Source organism: Fundulus heteroclitus, chromosome 20 (genome assembly GCF_011125445.2).
Source record: "Fundulus heteroclitus isolate FHET01 chromosome 20, MU-UCD_Fhet_4.1, whole genome shotgun sequence".
Taxonomy (NCBI): Eukaryota; Metazoa; Chordata; class Actinopteri; order Cyprinodontiformes; family Fundulidae; genus Fundulus; species Fundulus heteroclitus.
In genome coordinates this window covers 24,265,159-24,289,978 of record NC_046380.1, presented here as the reverse complement: position 1 = coordinate 24,289,978, position 24,820 = coordinate 24,265,159, and the positions used below count along the sequence as shown (strand labels likewise).

The 24,820-nt window shown below is 42.4% G+C and overlaps 2 protein-coding genes across 2 annotated transcripts; one reads left to right on the top strand and one right to left on the bottom strand.

The window, feature by feature from the left end:
• Positions 1-1,464: 1,464 nt before the first annotated feature.
• Positions 1,465-8,961, bottom strand: ruvbl1 (RuvB-like AAA ATPase 1). The gene is made up of 11 exons (XM_012863806.3): positions 8,821-8,961; positions 7,468-7,554; positions 7,217-7,349; positions 5,889-6,040; positions 5,400-5,489; positions 3,769-3,918; positions 3,614-3,677; positions 3,335-3,533; positions 3,151-3,253; positions 2,987-3,078; positions 1,465-1,828 (listed from the first exon to the last, which is right to left on the bottom strand). The coding sequence occupies exons 1-11, from the start codon at positions 8,959-8,961 to the stop codon at positions 1,669-1,671; spliced, it is 1,371 nt and encodes a 456-aa protein (XP_012719260.2). The 3' UTR covers positions 1,465-1,668.
• A 211-nt stretch (positions 8,962-9,172) lies between these two features.
• Positions 9,173-24,136, top strand: eefsec (eukaryotic elongation factor, selenocysteine-tRNA-specific). The gene is made up of 7 exons (XM_012863805.3): positions 9,173-9,981; positions 12,667-12,874; positions 12,968-13,064; positions 15,357-15,521; positions 16,731-17,354; positions 21,626-21,782; positions 23,633-24,136. The coding sequence occupies exons 1-7, from the start codon at positions 9,678-9,680 to the stop codon at positions 23,812-23,814; spliced, it is 1,737 nt and encodes a 578-aa protein (XP_012719259.2). The 5' UTR covers positions 9,173-9,677; the 3' UTR covers positions 23,815-24,136.
• Positions 24,137-24,820: the final 684 nt, after the last annotated feature.

Below are 24,820 nucleotides of genomic sequence, written 5' to 3'. Positions count from 1 at the left end.
TCGTCATGTCTGATGCCTTACCTGCCTGACACAGCAGAGTTGGACCTACTTTCTGATCAATTCAGACAATAATTATCTGACCTCTAGTGGGGACTCATAATTTGATGCAGTGATTTCCAAACTTTTAGTTGTGTGAGCCAAAATCGCCCAGTTGCATGCCAACAACGGTGGATATTTTAAATAAAAAATGCTTAAGTAATTTAGTAGTGAAATACTTCTATTGTATTTGCCAAACAATAAACTAAGCATACAATATTTCGTTTTTTTTTGTAGCAATAGGATCCATAGTTCAATAAAAAAAGTATTTAGATCTGAAAAATTAAATGACTATGCCTAATTAAAAATACTAGCATTCAATTTATGAAGTCATTTGAGTTGTTTATATTTTTATTCTTTTATGTTCATTTTGATCAGCAGCCACTCTTTCTTTGAAAATGCTAGCTGTATTTAGCTAAGTTCAATGACCTGTTTCAATTAGGAAAAAACTGGATGTTTGTGGTCCTAATGAATAAAAAAATTAAACAATGAATTCTGGCAATAAAAAACGCTGATATATATATAACTTGTAACATTACAAGTTAACTGTAAAAGTCTCTCCCTAATTGTAGATGGGTATCAGGCGTGTTTCCTGCTGGGCCCAAGTTCAAGCATTCTCGAATTGTCGGCAATAGCAGCAAATCATTTGGAGCCACGTATGGTCTGCGGGCTGCATTTTGTGACAGTACAGCAACAACTGTGCCCACCTAATTTCCTACCCGTCACCCTAACAAAAACATATGCCTTATGAATTATATTCATACTTGAGATACATAACAGAATATGACTTTTTTTTTTGTTTTTATTTCTTCACTTTTACTCAAATCCAGCCTGTTTTCAGATACACCAAGTTTGCCAGAAACCGTGACAGCCACATTTTTACAGTTGTGGCTGAAATAATTTGCATCTGTATTGAAAAATTCAAAACAAATTCAAACTTTTAATTGTTGATCTGTAAATATGGACAGGTTATTTTCTGCACACCCATGGAGATCAACTAACATTTGGTTATCTTGAATTGTATGTTCTCCATTACTTCCCAGAAAACATCTTTATAAGACGTGGTGCATAACTTAATCGTCATGTTTATACCTCACTAGAACAGGAAGTGGTGGATTACCAATTAAAAGTTTATTAACAATGATCAACTTCAAGTCAATATTAAAAAAGGATTCAGGAATGCTTCCTTTTACAAGAGTATTTTTGGGAGTCAATAGGTGTGAAACTGGTCATTTTATAAAGAACAATCATTCCTACATTTTAAAGTCAAATTAAGTAAATTTTGGATGCTTTTTTAAAATAAATAAATGATACTGCATTAGAGGATTAATTTATTGCAAGACATGTTATACATCTTTACCAGGATGACCGTCTTTACAGTGAAAGTGTAAAAATCTATTACACCAGACATGAGGAAGGAAACGGTCATTGTGAGTTTTCTCTTTTTATTTCAAAACATTTAAACAAAAAAAACAACTATAAATTCATTAGAACAGAACTTCTAGGGTAAAAGACCTGGAGTCAGAAATGCGATAAGGAGCAGAACTGGATGCGCAGCTGAAAAGGCAAAAAAGCAAACATGAAGAGAAAGAGGAAGCGAACATCTGCACAGTGGAAAAACTGGATGGGCTTTCATTTCATGAACTTGTGGTGCTGGTCTTGGAGGATTTTGGCTGAAGACTTGGCGTCGTAGAACAACTCGTTAATCTCCTCGACCTGCTCCCTCTCCACCGTCTCTTTTCCCTGAACGCGGCCCAGCAGGCTGGCTGGCGTCAGCAGCTGCACAGCGTACCTGAGAGGAAACACAAGTCCTGAGCAAAGAGCCAAACATCTGCACGTATCAGAACATTACAATGATCCGCGTAAAACCAAAGAATTTATTTGTTTTTTTACACTGCAAAAAGGGAACAAAAACGGAGTAAAATGTTCTTGAAATGAGTGTATTTGTCCTTGAATTTTAGACTTAGACAACTTTATTTGTCATTTTGTATGCACAGAGTGCGTACAGAACGAAATTTCGTTTGCATACAGCTTGTAAATTGCAGTATAATTGAATTACAGTATAAGGTGCAGCAGTGATTTTAAAGTAAAACAATTGACATGTAAACAATGCAGGAGTAGTCAGTGTACAAGTGAGTATTTTTAGCACACATTCATTTGTATGTACAGAATTTGATTGTGCAAAGGACATTTTGTGCAAGAATGCATTTAAAAACTAAGAGTTCGGCAGCATTTGTAATGCTAGATGGAGATGCAATGATGCAAAATGTGCAAATATGCGAATGTTGTCCAGAGTTAATGAATGTTGTGCAGTTAATTAAAACAGGTAAATAAGATTATCTGCCAATGGAAAGAGTATTTTGACCCCTAAAATAAGATAATTAGACAAACTGCAAATAAGATAATGGCGAGTAGTTCCTATTAAGTGTAAAAATCTTTTTCCATTGGCAGATCATATAAGTTCGCCTGCTGAAATCAAGGACAAATACACTAATTTCAAGAAAATTCTGCTTACTTTTAGATTAAAAAAATGCCCAAAACTGTATCTGAACAGTGCAGGTAACTAAGTTTACCACCACATGGCTCTTCAAGTTTAGTAATAAATCGTCACCCTGCATTTATGAAAAATTTTCATGCTTCCAGATTAAAATTTCCACAGTTCTAAAAACATTTTACCCCTAAGAGTTTAAACGCAAAAGTTTACCAGAATGGATGGCTGGATATACGCATAGACAGATGGATGAACTGATTAAGGGACGGGTGGATTGACGACAAACAAACAAATGGATGGACAGACGGATGTTGGGAAATACCAGAATGAATATCTTCCATACTCTAGTTTTCTTTTTAACAGAAAACACTTCAATCCCAGCTATTAGATCTTTAAATAAAAAAAACACTAAGTGGATCAAACCTCCAGGTAACCTGGAAACAGCCAGAGTGTCTCTACCTGAGGGTGGTTTTTGTGCCGATCTCAGCCAGATGTGTGAGGGCCTCCTCGCTGATGCTGATCCCCTCGGTCTGAGCGCGGATCTTGATGATCTAAAAAAAACACAGCCTTGTTAGCCACGCGTAAATCAACATGTTACCCGCCGGAGAGCCTGCTAGACCCACCTGCTTCATCTCCTGCGGCGTGTACAGCATGGTGCGGATTATCATCACCCTGTCCAGGAGGTCCAGAGGGATCCCGTGTGGAGAGCTGATGTCCTCTGTCCCCCTGATTAAAACAACATCACATCGTTTTAACGCCGTACTCCATTTTTCTGTCATATTAAAAAAAACACACCCTGTTTCTCACCTGATCAGACATTTTCCTCTGTTGGAGGCGAACACAACGATCGGGGCGATGCTGCTTTCCAGAGCGCGGTGGAGGTAGGTGAAGCACTCTATGTCGAGCATGTGCACCTCGTCCACAAACAGCACCCCGGGTACGAGCTCGGCCACGCCCTGGTCTATGTAGCGGTTCACCACCTTGTTGATCTCAGCCCGGAGCTTATCTGAGGCGGGAAAAGAACGACAGACATGTGATGGCGGTCAGCTCGGGACGTTCAGATCCTGGGAGGGTTTCCTGAAGTACCTGTGATCTCTGTCTTTTTGGGCTTCATCAGCTGTCCCATCATGGAGAGAATGTCCTGGCCTCCCTGGGATGAGACAATTTATGCTTACTTCTCTTTCTCACAAGGAACAAAACACGTCATATTCCAGGTTTACAAGTCAGAACAGCCAGCGCACCTGCGGCCGGGCATTCGCGACATCCAGGTCGTGAAGCGTGACATCTTGGACTATCTCCTTCTTCTTGTGGACGTCACCTTTGGGAAGCGGGACGTACTCCTCGGCCTCAAGGTCGAACTCCGTCGCAAAGGTGTCACAGCGGCCTTGTCTCTACAGAGACATCATGATAAACAACTCCATTAACTGAGAGCGTCTCAACTTACGGCAGGAACAAAGCGGGACTGAGAGCAGGTGTGTGATCCCGCTGCCGGCTCGTGCAGACAGCGGACTTTTGGCCGAGGGATCAAACGGCTCATGAGACCGCTGTCAACAGTAACAAATGTGCCACCCAGCCCTCTTCCTTCGCCGTCCGACTGCGGCCGACCCGAGCCTCCCCCGGCGATTAAAAGAACCGTCATCGCAGCCTGTCAGCGCAGCCCACAAGCCCCGAGAGAGAGAGAGAGAGAGATGTAACGATAGACGGAGAATGAAGGGCTGCGGGAATGAGGGAGGGTCATTCCAGAGTACAGCAGCTTCATGCGCGGCTGAAGATGAAAGAGGACAGGACATAAAGCAACTCTGCTTCTTTTGTGACCTTAACAAGCCATTTTTGATTAGAAGTGTCCCTTATTTTTTTCTTGTTGACAATCAGGCTTCGTCCGACTGGGAATGATGAAAGTATTCTGGTGTAACAGAAAGAAAATCTGAATCAGTACTAGACAAATGCTTCAGTTCAGGACCTTATTGTTGTTCTGCTTTAGGTTCCCTGCAAACATAAACCCCACATGGCGAGGCGTAGAAACCGTGTAACACATGGTTTCCAGGTCCAAAAACCTGGATGTGGGTCCAGTTGCTCCAATAGCAGCCAGTTAGCAGCTTCTTAATGATTTTAACACAATTCTTCATTCACCGTAAACATTTTCTGCTGCTCTAAACAAAAATATCAACATAAATATCCTAAGGATGAATGCAGGCTACGTATTTCGGTACCCAACAATAGGTTTTGCTGTCTAAGAAGCTATTTTAGATACTGGCTTTTAAGACAACACGGCCGTCACAATCACTCTTTATATGTTGTAAATTCCTAATTGATGCGAAAACAGTGCGACTTAAGTCGATTCATGAATCATTAAACATCCACAGACAAGTTTCCTACAAATATTACTTGTAAAAATGTCCAACTTCACTTCGTCCTTTATGTAAATTTTTAAAAATAAATTACAGATGTTCGCCAATAATCACTACAGTGATCCATCGATAAGTACAGATTTCGCAAAACCCAGAAACTAGAAAGGAAGGACAGAGGAAAGGAAAGGAGGACACTAAGAATGAGGGGGAAAAAAGGGAAGGATACAAAGAAGGACCCAAGGAACGCGAGGATACGTCCTTTCAAGGGTGAACGGAGATATTCTTATAAACCCTACAAGTTCAGTTAGATTCAAAATGACTTCCTCTGTCAAACCTGCAGTACAAAGGAACCCAAATAGGCTTTTTAAGGCTGCAAAGAAATCTAGAAATAAAAGACATGTAAGAAAGGAAGACAGAGTGTGCGTTTTAACTAGAGCTCGTGTAGTCAGGACCCAAACTTGCACTTATATAGTAAGTGTCTTAATAATTCCTGTTTTGCAAAAAGAAAATAAATAAAAGCTTACCTTGACAGCACCACTGTTAGCTTCGATGTAGATGACGTCCCCCACTTCGACACGCTCTTTCTGAAGACTCTCGTAGATGCTGGGGTCCAACTAGACAAACACAAAAGCGTCCTTTTAGATCAGCATTAAACCTTTGAAATTATTTAACTCTTTTCTAGTTATACTGCAGCGCTTTACACTAAACCCACATTCACACACAGATGCGCAGATCGGTGGCAACCTGGTGTTAAGTATCTTACCCAGGGCTGGCCTGGAATACAACCCTAAACCTTCTGATTGCAAGACGACTACCTACTGATCCATAATTATCACACAAGCTACACTTTAAAAAATTAGCATACTGTACTTGCTCCCAAAAACAATAATCTGACCCCAAAAACTCAAGAGAATCCATATAATTCACTTTGCACAGCAACAAAAAACACCTAAGATTTTTTTACTGACAACGACAGAAGAAGTACAGATAAAGTTTAGATGCCTAAATCTGACCTTGAGCTGCTTGGTGCCTTTGGCCGTCTTCAGACCGATGATGACGTGGCTGATGGTTTTTCCGTAGCCACCCATGGGGTTCTCCGTCTCACACGGGCTCAGCTCCGTCACCTCCCCTTCATACACCTCCTTTGTTTCTTTGATCCGCAGACCTGAATGTACCCACACACACACACACACACACACACACACACACACACACATTTCATAATAAGGATTCAATCAGGTCTTTATATTCCTGTATGAGCTAAGCCTCCACATCTTTCAAACTGCCGAGTAATGCCTTTTTATTACAGGAAAGAACGCGCGCGTGCCAGACAGAAGCCGGAGCATCAGTGTAACATGATCACACCTCTTTCACGCGGGCTGGGGATCTGAGAGTGAGGGGCGCGCAGGTGCGCGGTCCTCCATGCTGAGGGCCAGCGAGCTGCGCTTAAGGCAGGGACTTTGTTGCAGAGCCGTCACTGATAAGGCGATGACAAACTTCAGATGAACGAACCCACCCCCGCTAAATTTCCTCTAGGAGGGGAGAAAATGTACCGCTGAGCAACTTTGTCTCTAAGCTCCATTTCCTCCCCAGTGGACAGGTACCATCATCAGTCAGGCGAACCCTTTCTCTTTTTCTCTTCCCTGTAAATTCATCATCAAGTATTAGCTTACGGCTAACGACAGCAGAGTCCAGCAGGACGCCCAGATCCAATGTTGGGTCCTTGTTTTAAAGAAACTATTCATACTTTCCCTTGCAAGAGTAAAAGGTACCGCACATTTTGTCACGTTTCAACAGTAAACTCCAATCTTTTTTATTGGGATTTTACTTTTAAACACCTCCAAAACTTCCTCCCTGAACCATTTGCAGTGTTAATCGGTCTTCGTGATGCTTTTTATTGACTTACCTTCTCCAAGAAACCCCTAAGTTATGCAAATGACCTGCTTCAACATTAATATCAGAGTAAAGGGGATCGGGTACAAACGCACCCAAATCTTTTTCAAATACTTGTAGCAGGTTGTTTTTTCATGGCAACTTCGAAAAAACATATTTAGTTTATTAATTTGACTTTAAGCCTAACCCTTGCTGAATTTACCTTTGCAGACAGAGTGTCAAGTGATGTAGTAGAAAGGGATGAATTATCTATTTGATTTTAATTTTTCAAGGGAAAAAACACATCTATAACAGGGATCAAATCCGCTTCCTATTTCCAGCCTATGAGTCTCTTTAATATGGAGTAGAACATTTTTTTAAAAGAAAAAAAAAAAGCAGTCCTTTTAATCAAAACATTATGCTGGTCTGTAAAGGAAAACAGCTTGATAGACATCTCCGTCATACTTACCGATCGCTCTCCTAAAATTCTCCATTAGTACTTCTGTTTTTTTTATTTCAGCCGAGTACACTTCGCTGCCAACCATGGGACAGAAAGGCACCTTGTTTCCCAACTCCTGTGCCATAGCCAAAGCGAGAGCAGTCTGAAGGAAGGAAAGCAGAAATGAAAGAGCAGAAAAACAATCATGGCTTATGTTAAAAGTCGCGGCCACCACTCTCTTATGCTCGTATCCTGACACTTTGGAGAAACGGTGCACAAACCTTCCCTGTTCCTGGTGGTCCTGCCAACAAAACTGCTCTTCCTGCCATCTTTTTTGAGCGGATCATCTCAACAATGATCCCACAGGCCTGAGGAATTGGAAAAGAAATGATGTCAATTTACATAACGTGTATTAACATGAGTAAATGTTCATAAAGACAAATACAAACACGTAAAACCTAACATTGAACAGAAGTTTTTGATTTCCTATTTATTGACGTTTTACTCAAAATAAATGAAAACATTGTGTCAAATGTTGTTAAAAACAAAACCTGTCTGATAAAACTAATTTCAAAATTAATTTTATCATTTTTCATTTTTTTAGTTTCATTTTTCATGAACAATGTGATAATAGCAGGGGAGCCATTTTAATGGTTTTTAATAGGCCTGTAAGAGATCAGGAACATTTTTCTCTTTGTGATACTGTTGCTGAAAATAGCAATTATGATATTAACTACAATTAACCCCCATTTTCACACGTTTCCCCTTGTATAGTTTATTTCAGTCCAAAAACACATCTTGGACAAACTATAAAAACAGGAATAAGTAGTAGAATAGTAGAAACACAATTGGCCAATTCCCAATGCCATCAAATTCAAATAATACAAAAATATATATTGGGAAAAACAATTTGTTTTCTTTAGTGAAGAACTGATCAGACTTTAATGTGCCGATACGATTCCCTTTTTTTTTTTGTCTTGTCGGTTCTGATTTTCTTGGTATGGACAAAAAGGCATTAAAAAAAGCCTAATTTGTGTAAAATTTGTTATAGTTCAGCAAAAAAGAAAAAAAAATGCTACAAACACCGACTACAAAAATATGCTGAAGCTTCTTTGGCATGGGTAGTAGTTTGGAATCCAACAAAATGTGAAGGGATTAAAACATTTCCATGCATGTCTTCTAATCATTTTTAGATTTCCTAAAACCAAAAACATAAAAAAACAGGCTTTTTATTGATGCCAAAATCGAGAGTCTTTGGCTTATTGCGCTTCTTGTGTAACTATAAGTGTAGGACTTCCACCATTAACAGCATGTACAATACAATATTAGTTTTTTTTTATATCAACATCTAATTGGTATATAACATGGATAAAACGTATTAATTTTTGCGTCCTGCGAGCTCAAATGAACGTGAACTTTACTTAATATTGTACAATCATAATAAATAAAATTGTGTTCCATGAAACCATAAAACTGTATCCTCATCGACCTAGAAATAAAAAGCGGTGCTAACAACGTTAGCATGTGCTGTACTGAACGGCCCGCGCTGAGCTAAATCCTGACAAAACAAAAATTAACTAATGTTATTTATGCACAGATTAAAAATAACAATGCAATAAAAACGTGAATATTACCTCTCTTGCAGCCTCCTGTCCCACCAGTCCACATGCTGCCTGTTTAGCATTCCCGGCCTCGTCTAGCCCCAGTCCTTTTACGTGACTGTGTGAGGCGATCCTTTGAGTTTTTGTGTTACTTTTTACCTCCTCGATCTTCATGTTTGTGTTATCTATGTTTAAGTGTAACACAGAGACCGCTAGTCGCCCTTACGACTGATAAAATGTTGTTGTTCCGTCTGATTGTATTAACCCGCGGCAGTCGGCGCCGAAACTCAAAACACAGGGAACTCGGTTTCCATGTGGGTTACTAGGGAAAGTGAGCGGAAGTGTAACCCCAACGTTCCCGCCTATTGGGGCAAACCTAAAAGATGATTGGATCAAGTGAAACATGTGAAAATGTGATTGGCTGAGATCAAACAGTGGGGAACACCACAAGCCCCTCCCTTCGGAGTTTCTGTTTCCGTGTGTGTTTCGTTTGGTTTGTCGTAGTGAAACAGTGAGAAACTTGTCAAAAATGAATTACACGTTTTACTGTGGGTGGCTAAATTAATAGGGATGCTTGAAATTAAATGTATTTTTTCCCTGTAATTTGAATGCCACCGTTTGAGGAAATAATCGCGTTCCCCTTTATTTCTGTTCCCATGCAAGAGAGGTTCCGCTTCAGCTTGTTTTCCGAGGATGAAGTTCGCCGATATCTTGGAAAGACGTTTCGTAAAGTTGTCTGTTGTGAGCTACGTTACATTTGCTTTTATTTTAACCAACAACGGAAGGATTTGTTCGGAAAGTAGCCAGTGCGGCGTGGTGAGTTCACGGTCCGACTCAGACCGAAGGAAAACACGCATGTTAGATAAAACCATTTCCAGACAGTGGGCAAAATGACAGAGTCACCTGACAGTCGGCCTAAAACGCTGAACTTTAACGTCGGGGTGCTCGGACATGTGGACAGCGGGAAGACCTCGCTGGCCAGGGCGCTGAGCAGCACAGCCTCCACGGCCGCCTTCGACAAGAACCCGCAGTCCCGTGAAAGGGGCATCACGCTGGACCTGGGCTTCTCCGCCTTCACCGTGGACTGTCCGGTTCACCTGCGGGACAGCGGCGGGCAGCAGCCCTACGACAGCCTGCAGTTCACCCTGGTGGACTGTCCGGGACACGCCTCTCTGATCCGCACCATCATAGGAGGTGAGCAAAAAACACTGGACATTTAATTAGAGCACCACAGGTTCTGGGTGGGTTTTGTAATGAGCACACATTATTGCCTTGTGCATGACCCACACAACCAAAACACTCCTCTAATCGCCCAACGAAGCCCATTTGAGTAAAAAGAAGACACTTTTTTATACATAACTCGACTCGTTATACATTTCAACCATTGATCTTAAATGGATAGAAAGAAAACAAATATTAAAAGCATTTATAATCAGTTTAGAATATTTCAGTCCAGGTAAACAAACGTGGCCCTATGTGCAAAAAAAAAAGAAGAAAAAAAGAGAAGCTTATTCAAAATGCTAAATTTTGTCTCTATTCAAAACAAACAGGATAAAAGTTTGTATAAATCTCAAATTGTGATCACATGGAGGTATCCTGTTGAGAATTGGCTGCTCTATGTAAGACTTCTAATTAGACGTGGTCAAATCTGGTCTAAACCCCTTAAAAACACACAGGAAGTTGTTTAATTTAGTACTGAGAATGAGAGGACAGCATCAGCACCACTGGTCACATGTTTGGTACAACCAAATGTTCTCATGCCCAATTCCCTATTGATTCAACATGCAAATAAGCCACAAAACCCCCCATCCTCATAGTAATATCCACCTGTATATTATATTCGGTTCATATCCAGCTGTAAATTTAGTTCACAATACTAGTTATCTATATATTAAACTCATAGGACAAATCAATCAGTAAAATTCTGTCTATAATAGTATACATCTCTATATTTATTCAGTAATAACGCATGTCCTGTACTTATGGAACCATTATTTATCCTGCACTTGCTGCTATTGCACTTCTGGTTAGACCTAAACTGCATTTCGTTGCCTTGTACCTGTACCTGTGTAATGACAATAAAGTTGAATCTAATCTAATCTAATCTAATCAAGTGTGCAACTGAGTACAGCTCTTTTACAATGATCTATATTGCCCATACCGAAAACTGCTCGCCTCGTTGCCGTGATAAAGCCGTCGCTGCTCACATGGCATTAAACTTGATGTAGTCCTACTCAGTAAAGTAATAGAAAACACTACAGTCCCCTTCCTGGAAATATTTTCCGCTGCTTGTAGATGAACAGATTAACAGGAACATACTAGAAGAAGTCAGGAGCGCCCTAGTCTTCTTGCAGAAGAGCCAATAATCATGACTATTGACGGATGAAGTGAATAACTCAAATGATAGTAATAGTAATAGTAATATCATCTTTATTGTCATTGAAACACATATTGAAACATACATAATGTCTTCATGATCTCACTGGTTATTGGGGGGGATCACTTACAAAGCAAGCAAACACTTTGTCTTCAGAGTTGAAGTGTCAGAAGGATTGAATATAGGCCTGGCTATGATTCGAGCGAGTTCGGCAAGTGCCAAATTGTGATGGCTTGATGATTGGTGCAGAGCATTTCCAAATACGGCTGGGTGTTTCTGCGATGACTGTGACCACAGCTGGATTTAGTTCAGTTTGTCCAGCTGAGGGCGCAGTCCCTCTGCAAATGAACCAGACTGAAAGACTCCCGCTGAGCTGCATTGTCGCATGACAAAGTTTCACCTTGGGGAACTGGGCACGCGTCGGTGTGGATATCTGTTCGTTCGTAGTGGGGATTAGCTCTGAAAATGTCACCGTATCGCCGTACGATCAGGACCTCTATGGGGACGTCACCGGCTATGCTACGGTTTAGGAGGACGGCGCCGTTTTTGTTGTTTTCTATTAACCTGTTTTGCCAACTTTTTTTGAATTAAGTCCTTTTAGTGAATATTATTTTTAATGAATTCCTGCTTCTCTGTAAGGAATGGTTTTATTTAGTTATTTGTATTATATTAACCATTTGTTCAGAATTTCCTTTCACTGTTAACAGTAGAAAAAGAGAAAATAGTTAATGCAAAGGCAAAGAAAAAAAAAATAGGACCAAAAACAAGGAAAAAGCAACATTCTCAGCTGTGGAGATGAGGCAAAATCTGATTTTTCACCTTGGAAGTGACTGCGAAAAGTCGGAGTTTGCTGCTTAATACCAGCGAACTGCCTAAGACGCCTCCTCGATGGACCGAGGTTGAGCTGGGCCTTCCTGAGAGAAGGCAGCGGTCTTCGGGGGGAAAGGCCTGGAGCACCAGGGAAGTCTCTGAGATACGTTGTAAAAGGCTTTCCTAAGTCAAAAGTGAAAACTAGAAGCTCACACAACTGGCCTTTGGAAAACAGTACCAGGGTGAATGGGGCAAGACGGAGATCCAGGAACTGATTTCTTTCCCTGCCTTTAATTTGCCCTGAGGCGTGCTATAAAAATAAACCTGCCTTGCCTTATTAATGTGAAATCACGGATGAGTGCAACGTGTGCTTGTGCAGCAGAACGCTCTGTCCAAGGCCCGTTTCTTCCAAGCGTGACGATAGTTGGACTCTGACAAACTCCGCCACGAGAGCAGAAGATCCGTGCAGAAGAAGAGAGAAGTGGGAAGCACAGCAAAGAGAGTCCACCAAAGTCAGGAAAAGACCATCAAGTTAGCTGCAGCTGTAGTTTAAACCTACAGCCCTTTCCTGGCCCTTTGCCTTCATGCAGGCTTGACTGCTTCGCCGGGACGTAGCAGGAAAGGAAAGCACGGAGCTGTTCTCCTTCAGCTCCATGTCGCTTTCACGCGTCTGTGATATCTTCCGTTTCCAGGTGCGCAGATCATTGACCTGATGATGCTGGTGGTGGACGTGGTGAAAGGCGTGCAGACGCAGACTGCAGAGTGCCTGCTGATAGGAGAGCTGACCTGCCCGCGCATGGTCGTCGTCCTGAACAAGATCGACCTCCTGCCGCCCAACAAGAGGCAAAGCGCCATCGAGAAAATGACCAAGAGGCTGCACAAGACGCTGGAGAGCACCAGGTCTCCGCTGATTTATGAAATGATGTGTCTGTGCATATGTTTGTTTGGCTAGTCTCAGTCATAATTTCAGCGTTGCTGTTTTCTGGTGGACAGATTCAAGGAGTGTCCCGTGATTGCTGTGGCAGCCAAGCCCGGAGGCCCAGAGGCCCCCGAGACAGAGGAGCCACAGGGAGTGACAGAGTTAATTGAGGTAAAGTTTGGCAGCTAATTGCTGCTGGTTAAACGGCATGTGGGAGTTCATTAATTCAAAGGGGACAATTATTATTTTTATGTTGTGTTTTGATAAAGGAGACGGAGCCTAGAAGGATTTTACATGTGTTTTACAAAGGGTAGTGGTCTCTAGTTTTTTTGCTGAGCTCTACCAGTCAGCTGGCTGAAACATGTGCTGTGCTGCACAATTGTTGTTGCACTTACAAGAATTAAGTATTTGGCTGTTTGGAAATGTTTGTTTTTGTTATTAAAAGGAGCAATAAGTAAGAAATTTACTGTAAAATTAACCAAAATCATTCTCATTTGTCTACTGGGGTGGAGATAACCTTCCCTATAAAGAACCGGTCCTCTCCATCAACAATGTCTTAGTCTATGGCTCCATTCAAATACCGTTAATAATAGCTCCTAGCTCCTGTTCCTTGATCTTTCATGGCGTCAACAGTAAGAACTCTATGGTGGATAGGAAAGGAGCATCGCACTGCTGTGCCGAATCCGGACAGCCTTTAACTCCGACGTCATTATGTGACGGAAACGTTCATGGATGAATTGAGTCAAATCTACAAAGTGAGTGATCGCTTCTCTCCAGACATTTTCGTTGATTTCCGTGAAGGGGCTGTGCTGACACGTCATGTCACGCAAAGAATTGTGGGATACCTAACGGGTTCTTAGCGACGGTAAGGGGCTCCTAGGTAAAAACTTGCAGCGAGAGGAAGCTTACTGGCTCCTTTTCCTACCTCCTTCCTTACTGACTGCACTATTTAGACAGCAAACATGGAAGCCAGTGAGAGAAGCGGACCAGAAATGGACAGAATGCATCATATACCTGTCGCCAGTAAAAAAAATAGTGGAGTTTCACAGCAGCAACACACTATTGAGTCAATGGCTTGTCTCTGTGAAAGGCATTGTGTATTTTTTGTTCTAGTTTTAACCACAAGGTGTCATTATTACTTATTGTTCCTTTAAGGTTAGGGGGTTACGAGCTGCAAGCAGCATGTCTTACTGCATGGTGGCTTACAGAGAAGATCGCTGTATCCGATCTGGGATGTAAAATATGAGAACGAGATAAATTCTCTATTTTTCAACCCTTTACTGCAACATTTAGTCTCTCTTATTGCACAGAAAAATACAAACATTTTAACTGGGTTAACTGGGTTGTGTACACTATTAAACCAGTCCTTTGTTGAATCACCTTTTGATTCAGTTTCAGCTTTTGGTCTTCTTGTTTACACAGCAACATTTTGGAGAGACTCTACAAAGCATTTAAATTATTGTAAGATTATTGTCAATATTTGGAGACATTGTAGGGTAGCAGTGACATTTTCTATAACTGGACATTTCTCTGTAGTTGCTAAAACAATCAGAGAGAAAGTGGTCAGTACTGCTTGTTTGGACACCAGTCCCCTGTATTCTCCATATGTCTAGACTTATGGACAACTTTTCTTCCACGCCTCACTAAAATGTCAAAAAGCCTTTTACCAGAACGCGTTCTAATCTGATGAAACCTGAACTTTCACCATGATTCAAATGTTACACTTGGCACAAAAACATCAGAGCGTAATGGAAACACGGTGGTGGCAGCATTATGCTTTGGGGTTACACTTCAGATTGAACTGAATCATGAGTCGTTAATACCGTACGTTTTTGACCGAAAGCTGCCAGAAAGCTGAAGACGTAGATGGATGTTTAGAATGTAAATCTGTAGGGTATTAATTTGTTTTTAATTAATTATTGGATTTTTTTTTTAATTTTAAAAGACTTGATTTGGGGAACCTTATTAGGATAGACTGGTCAAATATTCCCAATTTTAAGATCTGGGATGCTGACAGACTCTTACCAAAAAAAAGCTCAATGCTGAAATTGAATCACAAACTAGATGTGACTTTTTAAGGATGTGCAGATTTGAACATTTAGGTTATTGAAGCTTTTTTTTTGTTTGTTTTCCTTTTTGTCAGATGTCTTGGATGGGATATACACATTAAACTTTGAACACTGCATTTCAGCAGAGTTGTATAGACATTTATATATGCACTGTTTTAACTCCTGACTGAATCTGGCTAACATCTTTTTAAATAGTAGTAAACTGTGAAAACAACGTGTCTTCTATTGTTTCTCTTATAAAAGACTCTATTAAACACCAATAAAGCTGTTCAAAATTTTGCACAGACTAATTTTGGGCTAATTAAAGCCCCACTGCCAGTTTGCTCGTGGACCTGGAGAATGATAATAGCATTAACACTCTTTAAACATTTGTTCTTTGTTTTTATTCTCCCAGCTTTTGAAGAAACAGACATACCTCCCCAAGAGGGACCCTAAAGGTGACCTCCTCATGGCCGTGGATCACTGCTTCTCCATCCGCGGTCAGGGAACGGTCATGACTGGGACCATCTTACAGGGGTCGCTGGCCATTAACGATACAGTGGAAATCCCAGTGCTAAAGGTTCGCTTTAAACACTAAAGTCTCTGAGCTCTGGAAACAGGTGACGTTCCCAAGCTGTGGAAATGAACGTGAGGATAAAGATGGGGAATTTGAGCTTTTTCTGCGCGCATAGTTGACTGGGTTCAGAGGATGTGCCGGTTAGCGAGGGAAGGATCAGGGGAGCTGGTGGTGTGCCGACTGCAAATCCAGTATTTAATCAAGAACACATGCAGACTTACAGCCTGCAGTTATTGTGTGCACCTCTTGGTGGCAGCAGATAGCTTAATTAACATTTCACTCATTCCCATGCAGCCATCTGGCTGATAAAGGATTTTGCTTCTGTATTTTCCCATTGAAGAAAAAACTAATAATGTCTACCAAGGTGTTTAGATTTTGGTCTCTAGATAAGTTCACTGCAAAAAGGGAACTTAAAGTAAGTACTTTTTTTTCTTGACATCAGTGTATCTGTCCTTGGTTTGAACAGGTAAATAAGATTATCTGCCGGTGGAAGGAGTATTATGACCCCTAAAAAAAGCTAATTAAATATACCACACCTGAAAAAAGATTATGGAGATGAGTTGTTCCTATTTTAAGTGCAGGAATCTTATTCCACTGGCAGATCATTTAAACTTGCATGCTCAAATCAACAACAAATACTCATTTCAAGACAATGTTACTATTTTTACTTCCCTTTTTGCAGTGTTGGATGCAGATTTGAGTTCATTTGTCCATATTTTGCATTTGAGGAAATAACTAAACCGCGTTGTAATTTTTATCTCTCAAAGTGAGTTTTCAAATTAAGCATAATCATAAAAATATTCATTACATCAAAGGAGGTAATTTGATTGGTTACAATGTACCAGAACTGGTGCACCTACCAACCATTTTAAAGATGTTTTTGTCCTGCAAACCTAGTTATCTAGAATTAGAAATTTTTAATGAACAAATTTGCTTTTTGAAAACGGAATATTTTGTCAAAAAAAGTCTCCTCTTTGAGTTTTTGCTTTTTTAATCACCAGTTTTGAGATATATTTTCAATTTGAATTTTTAATTCTGACAAACCTTCTTACCATCAAACATGTCTTGACTTTCTGAAGCTTAATGGATTTTCTCTTCTGCTGTTGTTTAATCGTGAGACCAGGATCATGTTGTCTACTGTGTTTTTTTTCCTGTGTGGTGATGTGTTTTCAGCCGCGTTATTTATTGTGTCTGTGTGCTCTCTGACATCAGGTGACCAAGAAAATAAAGTCGGTGCAGATGTTTCGGAAGCCGGTGTCGGGGGCCATGCAGGGGGACCGCGTAGGTGTGTGCGTGACACAGTTCGACCCTAAGCTGCTGGAGCGCGGTCTGGTGTGCACTCCGGGGTCCCTGCGCACGCTCTACGCAGCCGTCATCTCTGCCAGGAAGATCGGGTACTTTAAGGGTCCCCTCGCCACCCGAGCCAAGTTCCACATCACAGTGGGTCACGAGACGGTCATGGCCAAAGTGACCTTCTTCGGCCTGCCCCCTGCTGAGACCAAACCCGCTCCGCCAGAACCTTCCTCGCTGGAAACGCCCTTCACCTTTGACAGGGAGTATTTCTACCAGGACGAGTACGTTGCCGGGCAACGGGACGGGGCTCCAGGGCCGGACCCAGAACAGTGGGCCTTATTGGAGTTTGAGCGGCCCGTCACGTGTCCCGGGCTCTGTCTGGTGATCGGCTCCAAGCTGGACACGGATATCCACGCCAACGCGTGTCGGCTAGCCTTCCAAGGCCGCCTGCTGCACGGGTTCGAAGACAAAAGCTACTGCGAGACGGCTCTGCCACGACTGCGCATCTACAAGACCAAACACAAGGAGGGGCAGGTGGAGAGGGTGAGCGGCTGTCCAGCAACTAGCCAGTTATTTTAGATTAAATCTAATCAAATATATTTATTATTTCAATGTGAACCAAATGGCAAATGATAAATTGAGAAATTGAGAAACACGGGGTCAGTATTTGTTGGAAGATGGGTGGAGCTTCCATCTTCCAGGGCAGTTAGGGATATAAAACCTGTTGGAGAGCTGAAGATTTGAGACTATAGGGTGGAGGTTCTAAAGATACAGCAACAACAAAATGGTTTGGATTAAAGCTTTTTTGTGTGTTTGAAGATTGAGTAAACATTTCAGCCTCCAGATCCGCAATGTTGCTAGCATACACCTAAAATCCATAACCAGAGTGAAAAGGTGGTTCTGCACGGTACTGGCTCTGGGAGGATGAGCAAAAATGCACGCCACACTTTTCAGATTTCTGTTTCTGATACTAAAAAGTGCGTTTTCGTCCCTTCCCCTTCGTAATTTTGCACCAGCTTCTGCCGTTCAGTCACAAAAACCCCAATAAAATACACAACGCAAAATGTGGAGCAGTTTATGCAAAACAGTGGAAGTGCGTTATTTTGACCTTTTCAGGTCCCCTCACTGTCCTGTACTGGGCCTGGTTGAGAACCCCAGGTCACGTCACCAGCAGGCTCGTATTAAGACAATGTGGTGCCCCTGGGCACTATACCTCAAAGCCCCCCCCCCCCCCCTTTACCCGTGCTGTCCTCCGATCAAAAACATTAGACATAATCAAGGGGATTTCTGTAATGTAATTTACTATTTACTAACTTACACAACTACATGTAGACATATGAGCAGTGAGCAATATTCAAATGTCTCATTTTAAAATGTTGAAATCAAAAAAAATCTTGATTTATTTATCATTTATTATTATTGTGACATCAGTGTTCACAAAACGAATAATGCATGGTCTTTCAACAATTACAGGGTTCCCGCGGATCCTTAAAAAGTCTTATAAGGCATTGAATTCTGTAATATAAAACTAAGGCCTTAATTGGCATTAAAATGTCTTAAATCAGTCTTTCTTAGGTCTTAAAATTGTTACCAGGTCATAAATAGGATTTTATTTTTGTAATCCTTACCAAACAGTAAGATAATTGACACAATTATAATTTTTTTAATTTACCAAACTGCTCAATGTACCCATTATTGGTTCCGTCCCGATAGCGGAACCAATAAAAACTGTTGCGGCCGGACCATAGGTGCGAGAAAGAGTTGGCACTGATTATGTAGTGGTTTTAAAAACTGATTTATAGTTTATTTTAGCAGGGAACAAAACAACGTTTGTGAATTCAGTTCAGTAGTTGTTAAAAATATATCTGTAATTTGTGTGTTTTTTAGCTTTCTTCCTATATGGAATGTTTTTCATAATTTTAAACATGTCTACTGGGCCAGAAAGTAATGGTTTATGTGAAAATAAACCTTTTGGTAAAGTTGTCGCAACCAGGTTTATCTTGTTTATCGTGAAGTTGGTCTTAACTTTTTATTTCAAGTGGCATTAAAAAGTCTTAAAAAGTCTTGAATTTAACTTGCCTTATGCTGTAGGAACCCTAAATTTAAAGTAAATAATATAACAATTTATGAAAAGTATATTTTTAAAGCATGTGTCATGTGGTGCCCCCCCCATGGTTGGTGCCCCTGGGCAGTGGCCCACTGGCCCTGATGGATAATCCGGCCCTGGTCACTAGAGATCTTTTGCTCAAAGGAATAACTTTTTGTCCACCCTCTGAAGCTGAGGGCTGTGTGCTCGGGTCATGGTCTCCTGGATGGTCATGTCCCCCGTTTTGTCCACTTTGAACACCAGGTTATCTGTCCTCTGAACGCCAACTCTGACCGCTGCCATCACCTTCTTCTTCTACTACTTGTAGTTCTTTGGAGGTTTCTCATTGCTGGTGGCGCTGGAGCCTGCCGCCCAGACAAGGGGCCTCCATTGTGCATTCACAAACAGACACGTACACACAAACAATCATACATATGTAGCCTCCATGAGGCATGGGTGGTACGCATGCCTTAGCATGTGCCGGGGCAGAGGCGTGCGTGGGCGGCCGACTGACGCCAGTCGCTCCGGTCCCGTCTGTCTGTCGGAGGCTGGCGCTGTTTGGTCACACCTGAGCGGCACAGGAACATCCACACGTTCCGCCGCGTTCGCCTCAGCGTCTCCCTCCGCGCGCCGTTGTTATCATTCCTGCGTGTTTGCTCTCAGACGACATCCCTAAACCTGAACAGCGTTCTAACTCGACACGCCGCCGCCTTGCGTCACGCGGCGCGTTACAGTTCGCTTTCTCCCTGCAGGCCCTCGTGTCGGGTCGCCAGGAGTTCAGGGGTCAAGTGTGTGAACTAGTTTCCTGCTTGAGCACCTCGGGCTGTTGACAGCTCCGCTCTTACACTCAGGAGGAGCACAGCATGAGCGCGGCGGGGGGTCGGACGGGTCAGACGGCGGTCATGTGACTTGGCGTTTCGTCGCTCGGCCCGTCTGTCGGAATGACCCAGCGGTGCCTCGGGACCAAAGAATCCCCGTCCTTATAGGGAGCGCATTGCTGTCATTGTTGAGATGTGACGAATCAGATGGTCTGGCAGACAGGGCCAGCGACTGTAAGCTGTTTTCTTTGTATCGGTAGATCAGTCGGGTCAAACGTTCAGGAATGAATCGGCGTCGGGGCAGAAGAGCGAGGAAGCGTTTGGTGGCGCAGAGACAGAACGGTGCCCTGCAGTTATCAGATTAGTGGCGCGGTTACGTCCACTTAGGGACGGGCGATAAGAAGAAATACAAATATGCCATGAAATATGCTGAACTGTGTCGAAGGAGGTCTGCGGTAGACTGTCGAAGAATGTGCCCTGATGGCTCTTCTTCCTCAGCCGTCATGGCTATCAACATTAGAGCAACATGTTTTCATGTATATCTACGTGTCGTGCAACGTTTATCACACAGGAAGTATAGATTATGCATTTTAGCATAATTTTAAAATGAAGTGAAATCCATAAGTTGTTTTCACAAAAAACAATCCAAATAGTTGGGTGTATATTTGTGTTCAGTCCCCTTTTAATATGAAAACCTAAATAAAATCCATTGCCTTCAGACACGCTGCAAAAAGGGAACTTAAAGTAATGACATTTTCTTCAAATCAGTGTGTTTTTCCTTGATTTTAGGAGCTAAATAGGACTATTTGCCAATGGAATAAGATCTTTTCACTTAAAAAAGGAACAATTCATCTCCATCATCTTATTTCAAGTGCAGGATATCTAATTATCTTATTTTAGGGGTAAAAACTATTCATTCCATTGGCAAATAGTCTTATTTAGCTCCTCAAATAAAGGAAAAATAAACCACTTTTAAGAAATCTTTACCTACTTTTAGTTCCCTTTTCGCAGTGCGTCACCTGTCAGGAGTTCAGTCTTGGCATAAATCCATTCTGTGAAGGCTTCAGAGGTTTGTTAGTGAACAAACGGCATCACGAGAACCAAGGGAAACACAGCAGACAGATCCAGGAGAAGAGTTTAAAGCCAGAATATCCAGAATACCCAATGCTTTGAGCTGTGTTTAATCCATCATCTGAACGTGGAAAGAAGCGACTGCCGGGGTTAGTTAGGAGAGCAGTAATTAGGGAAAAACGGCAAGAGGCACATTTTTAACTCTGGAGGAGCAGCAGAAATCCGCTGCTCAGGTGTTAGAAACTGATAAACCAACTACTGGGGGGGCATTCAACAAAATGTGCCCTTTATGGACATTGCAGGAAGAAAGAGGAGAGCACAAGAAGTCCTGTTTGCCGTTGGCTACAAGCCATGTAGTAAAACACAGCAATTATGGCCAAAATGAAACCTTTTGGCCTGAATGCCCAAAACACTATTTGTGGCCGAAAGTCAAGACTGCATCACCCTGAACACACCAGCAGCTGAAACAAGGCAGTGGCAGCATTGTGCTGTGGGGCAAGGGTTTTGTTTCCTAAGCAGGGACGGGATGGATGGAGCTAAATACGGGTCAATGCTGGTAGAAAAAACAACCTGTTAGCGTTAACTAGAAGAGTCTTGAGAAGGAGGCGACGGTTCACCTCCCAGCAAGACGTCGGCTCTAAACAAACAGCAGGAGCGACGATTAAATGGTTCAGATCGAATTGTGTGCACGAAGCTCAGAAATACATCCAGTTATGAATCTGGACTCCCATTTTCCTGTTCGCTTTGCATTTCTGTGCTACTTTCTGTTGATCTAGGACGTAAAATCCTAGATCCTAGCCAAGCGGCTTTAGCTCACAGGATGTGTCCTTCTGTCTCAGGTGACTGACGATTACTCTGTGATCGGCCGCAGCCTGTTCAAAAAGGAGACCAACCTCCAGCTCTTTGTGGGCTTGAAGGTGACCCTGTCGACGGGCGAGAGCGGAGTCATCGAGGGCGGCTTTGGCCAGAGCGGGAAGTTCAAGATCCGTATTCAAGGTGAGGATTTGATGCTGTGTTCGAAGCAGAACGGGCCTCACATATGACACGCTGGTCGGTGCTTTCTAGAATGACGCCTGGTTTAAAGTCACCTGAGCCTCCCTTGTTGCTAACACCCACATTCAGTCCTCTCTCTCTGGGTTTCCTCAAAGTTTCTGGGGGCTGAGCAGACGGCGTTCAGGATGTGGTAAGAGCGGCAAGGCCTGACATCCCGACCCACATTCCCAGCATTCCTCCAGGGATCGCCTGTGTTCCGGGGGAAGTCGGATCTGTGTTTATTTTACCTTCTGATGCTCGAAGCCCATGAACGAGTCCGCACCAGGAGGGAAGGGAAAACAAAAACATTTCAGAAACAGAACCTGGCCGACATCCTCCTGGCCGCCTCGTTCCTGCAGACTCAAACGTCTCAGATATACCGACGCGCGCGTAACTCTGGGCCGGAGCATAATGTGGACATTCAGCGGTGTCTGCGCGCGGCTGTCAGTTTAGGTTAAGATGTATCTGCGCAGGGCCCTGCTTCCTGCCACTCGCTCGTTGCTTTCTGTTGAATTTAAGTGTGTTTTTTTCAGAAGAACAAGCGATTGAGTTTAAATGTGTCTCTGCTTTAATCTCACTTAGAAACGCTTCCTGTCGCAGACGTCGGCTTCTCACACTAACATCATTTCCAAAATCTGCAAGATTGACGCTGCTTTTCCTTTGTATTTATATGGGACTTTATTTAACACGTGTTTATGATGACTTCAGCCTTCAGACTACTTTTTTTTATATCTACAGTTCCTGGCAGATTGATTGTATGAAAAGTTATAAAATGAATGGCAAAACCAGGAAAACAGCTGGGTGTCCTTTCTGTGGAAGGAAAAAGACAGCAGTGACTTTATCAGCGATTCCACAGAAGCACTGAGCCAGGTGTACCTTCAGTGGAAGCAAATAAAGATTGTTATTGTATTTTACCTGGATATAGAAATGAATAAATTGCGTCACATGTTCGTTTACAGTCAATGTCATGGACATGTCTACGCCGTGCTTAATCGCCCTGTTTCCAGTGACCCTCGACTCCAGATTTCACGGGAACTTCACTTGTGTCTCTTTGTAGGTTTGTGCTGGGCTTTAAATATGTTAGCTTTTATTACTTTTGAAACAGATATAAACCAGATTTGAAGCATCTCAACTTTGAGGATTCAGGACTCCCTTACCGAGTCGGCAAATTCAGCGCGGGAATACACGAAGACGACACGTAGTCCTTTAAAAAGGTGACTCGTAACGCTTAACATAAACTCAGTCCGTTTGCCTTAAACGAGTTGTCACTGGAGGTGCGTGAGCACGTTCTCCAGCACAAAGCCGACGGGTTCGTCTGATGGCAGATAACGGGCAGAGCATTCTGGCTGCGCCGCAACCATAACAGCCCTCACCTCGGCACGCCGATAACGAGAAGAATGCTGGCGCCGACGTGCACGGGGTCAGACGGCCTGCATGAAAAGCAGTGAACCCAGAACATTTCTTACCTGCTGTGTGCCGAAGAGGAAACACACACACACACACACACACACACACACACAGAAAGCCGGTTTCAGGCCTCAGAAAGCGATCCTAAAGGAAGGTATATGAAGGAGGAAGTTGTTTTTGCATGAGTTGCTTCTTAGAACATACTGAAATACCTGCTGCATGCATACTGCGACAAAGAAAAGATCCACATCACAAATCAGATGCGTTTGCCGATTAAATCAAGCAAAGTAAAACATGACGGTTTATCTCCACAAAGTGCCCTGGTTTAGATGTTTGTTCGTTTTTTTTTTTTTTTTTTTTTTTGTATCTACATCTCCTCTTGACCTGCCTTCTGGTGTTTTCCTCAGAGGGTCTTCGCCCAGAGACCAAGCAGCTGTTTTCCTCCACCTCCAAGAAGAAAGGGAAGAGTGGGGGCAAAGGCGGGCCGACAGGCGAAGAGGAGCCCAAAGCGGAGTCCCAGCCTGTCAGCATTCACCTGCATTTCAAGAGATACGTGTTTGATCCCCATAAAAAGATGGTTCAGTCTTGACCCCTGCGTGCTCCTCTGATTGGCAGGAAATGGTAGAAACAGGGGAAAAATAAAAGCTGCTTCAGAGCTCTTGGAGTTGAGGTGAATACTCGCCCTGAGAGCTGCATAAACTTTTTTGTTTTTTGTTGTTTTGCTGTTCTGGAAGATGGAGTCAGTCTGCGGATGATTGTGGAATGCGTGTGAAACAGAGATTGTTTTATCTTTCCCTAAGGAGCTCCACCTAATCCTGTTTGCTCCACCACAAGAGGGGAAAGCTGCTCCTCTCCTTCCAGTACACGCGTTTCGTTTTAATGATCCAGATCTGCTCGCTTTGCTGAAATCTTCTGCATTAAAATCAAACAACTTTTTATTTTCCCATATTTTGCGACCCCTCTCTGCCTTAACGACGTTGACACCCACTAGCAGAGATGCAGAACTCCGGGTTTTTCCCTGTGTTTACTTCCTGTGTATCCGTGCGTCTCATCAGCAGGGATAACGCAATGTTCCAGGTTTATTCCCTGGCTCCTGCTTTATCACCGAATTGTCTGAAAATTTTCTTCTTCATTTGAGTGTCAGATGATTTATTTTGTAATGAAGAATAAAAGTATGATTTTTGTTTAAAGATAATAAAAATATGACCTTGTTTTGAGTGATTGTTTGCCCCCAAATACCCTTTTTTTCTCCTCTATCTGGCATTAAATCTGAATAACCTATGGGATCTCATATAATGAGACACAATAAGGGCAGCATCTTGTTTTTCTATTGGATCTCCACATGGATCCTGAATTGTAATAAGTCTTGGGAAAAAAATACCTTAATGAGACTTTTTGACTTTTATTAGAACATACCTTTTTTTTGTAACATCTATTACCTTTACATTAATTGCCATGTATCATATTAGTTGATGTAATTTGGCTTATAAATGCTTCAGCGTTTTTGTGTCCAGCAGATTTTTGTGGGTTGGGACGCTGAGAGTGGACGACACTCTGTCGTGACGTCAACAAGCGGTCCCTGTGAACAGCAGCTC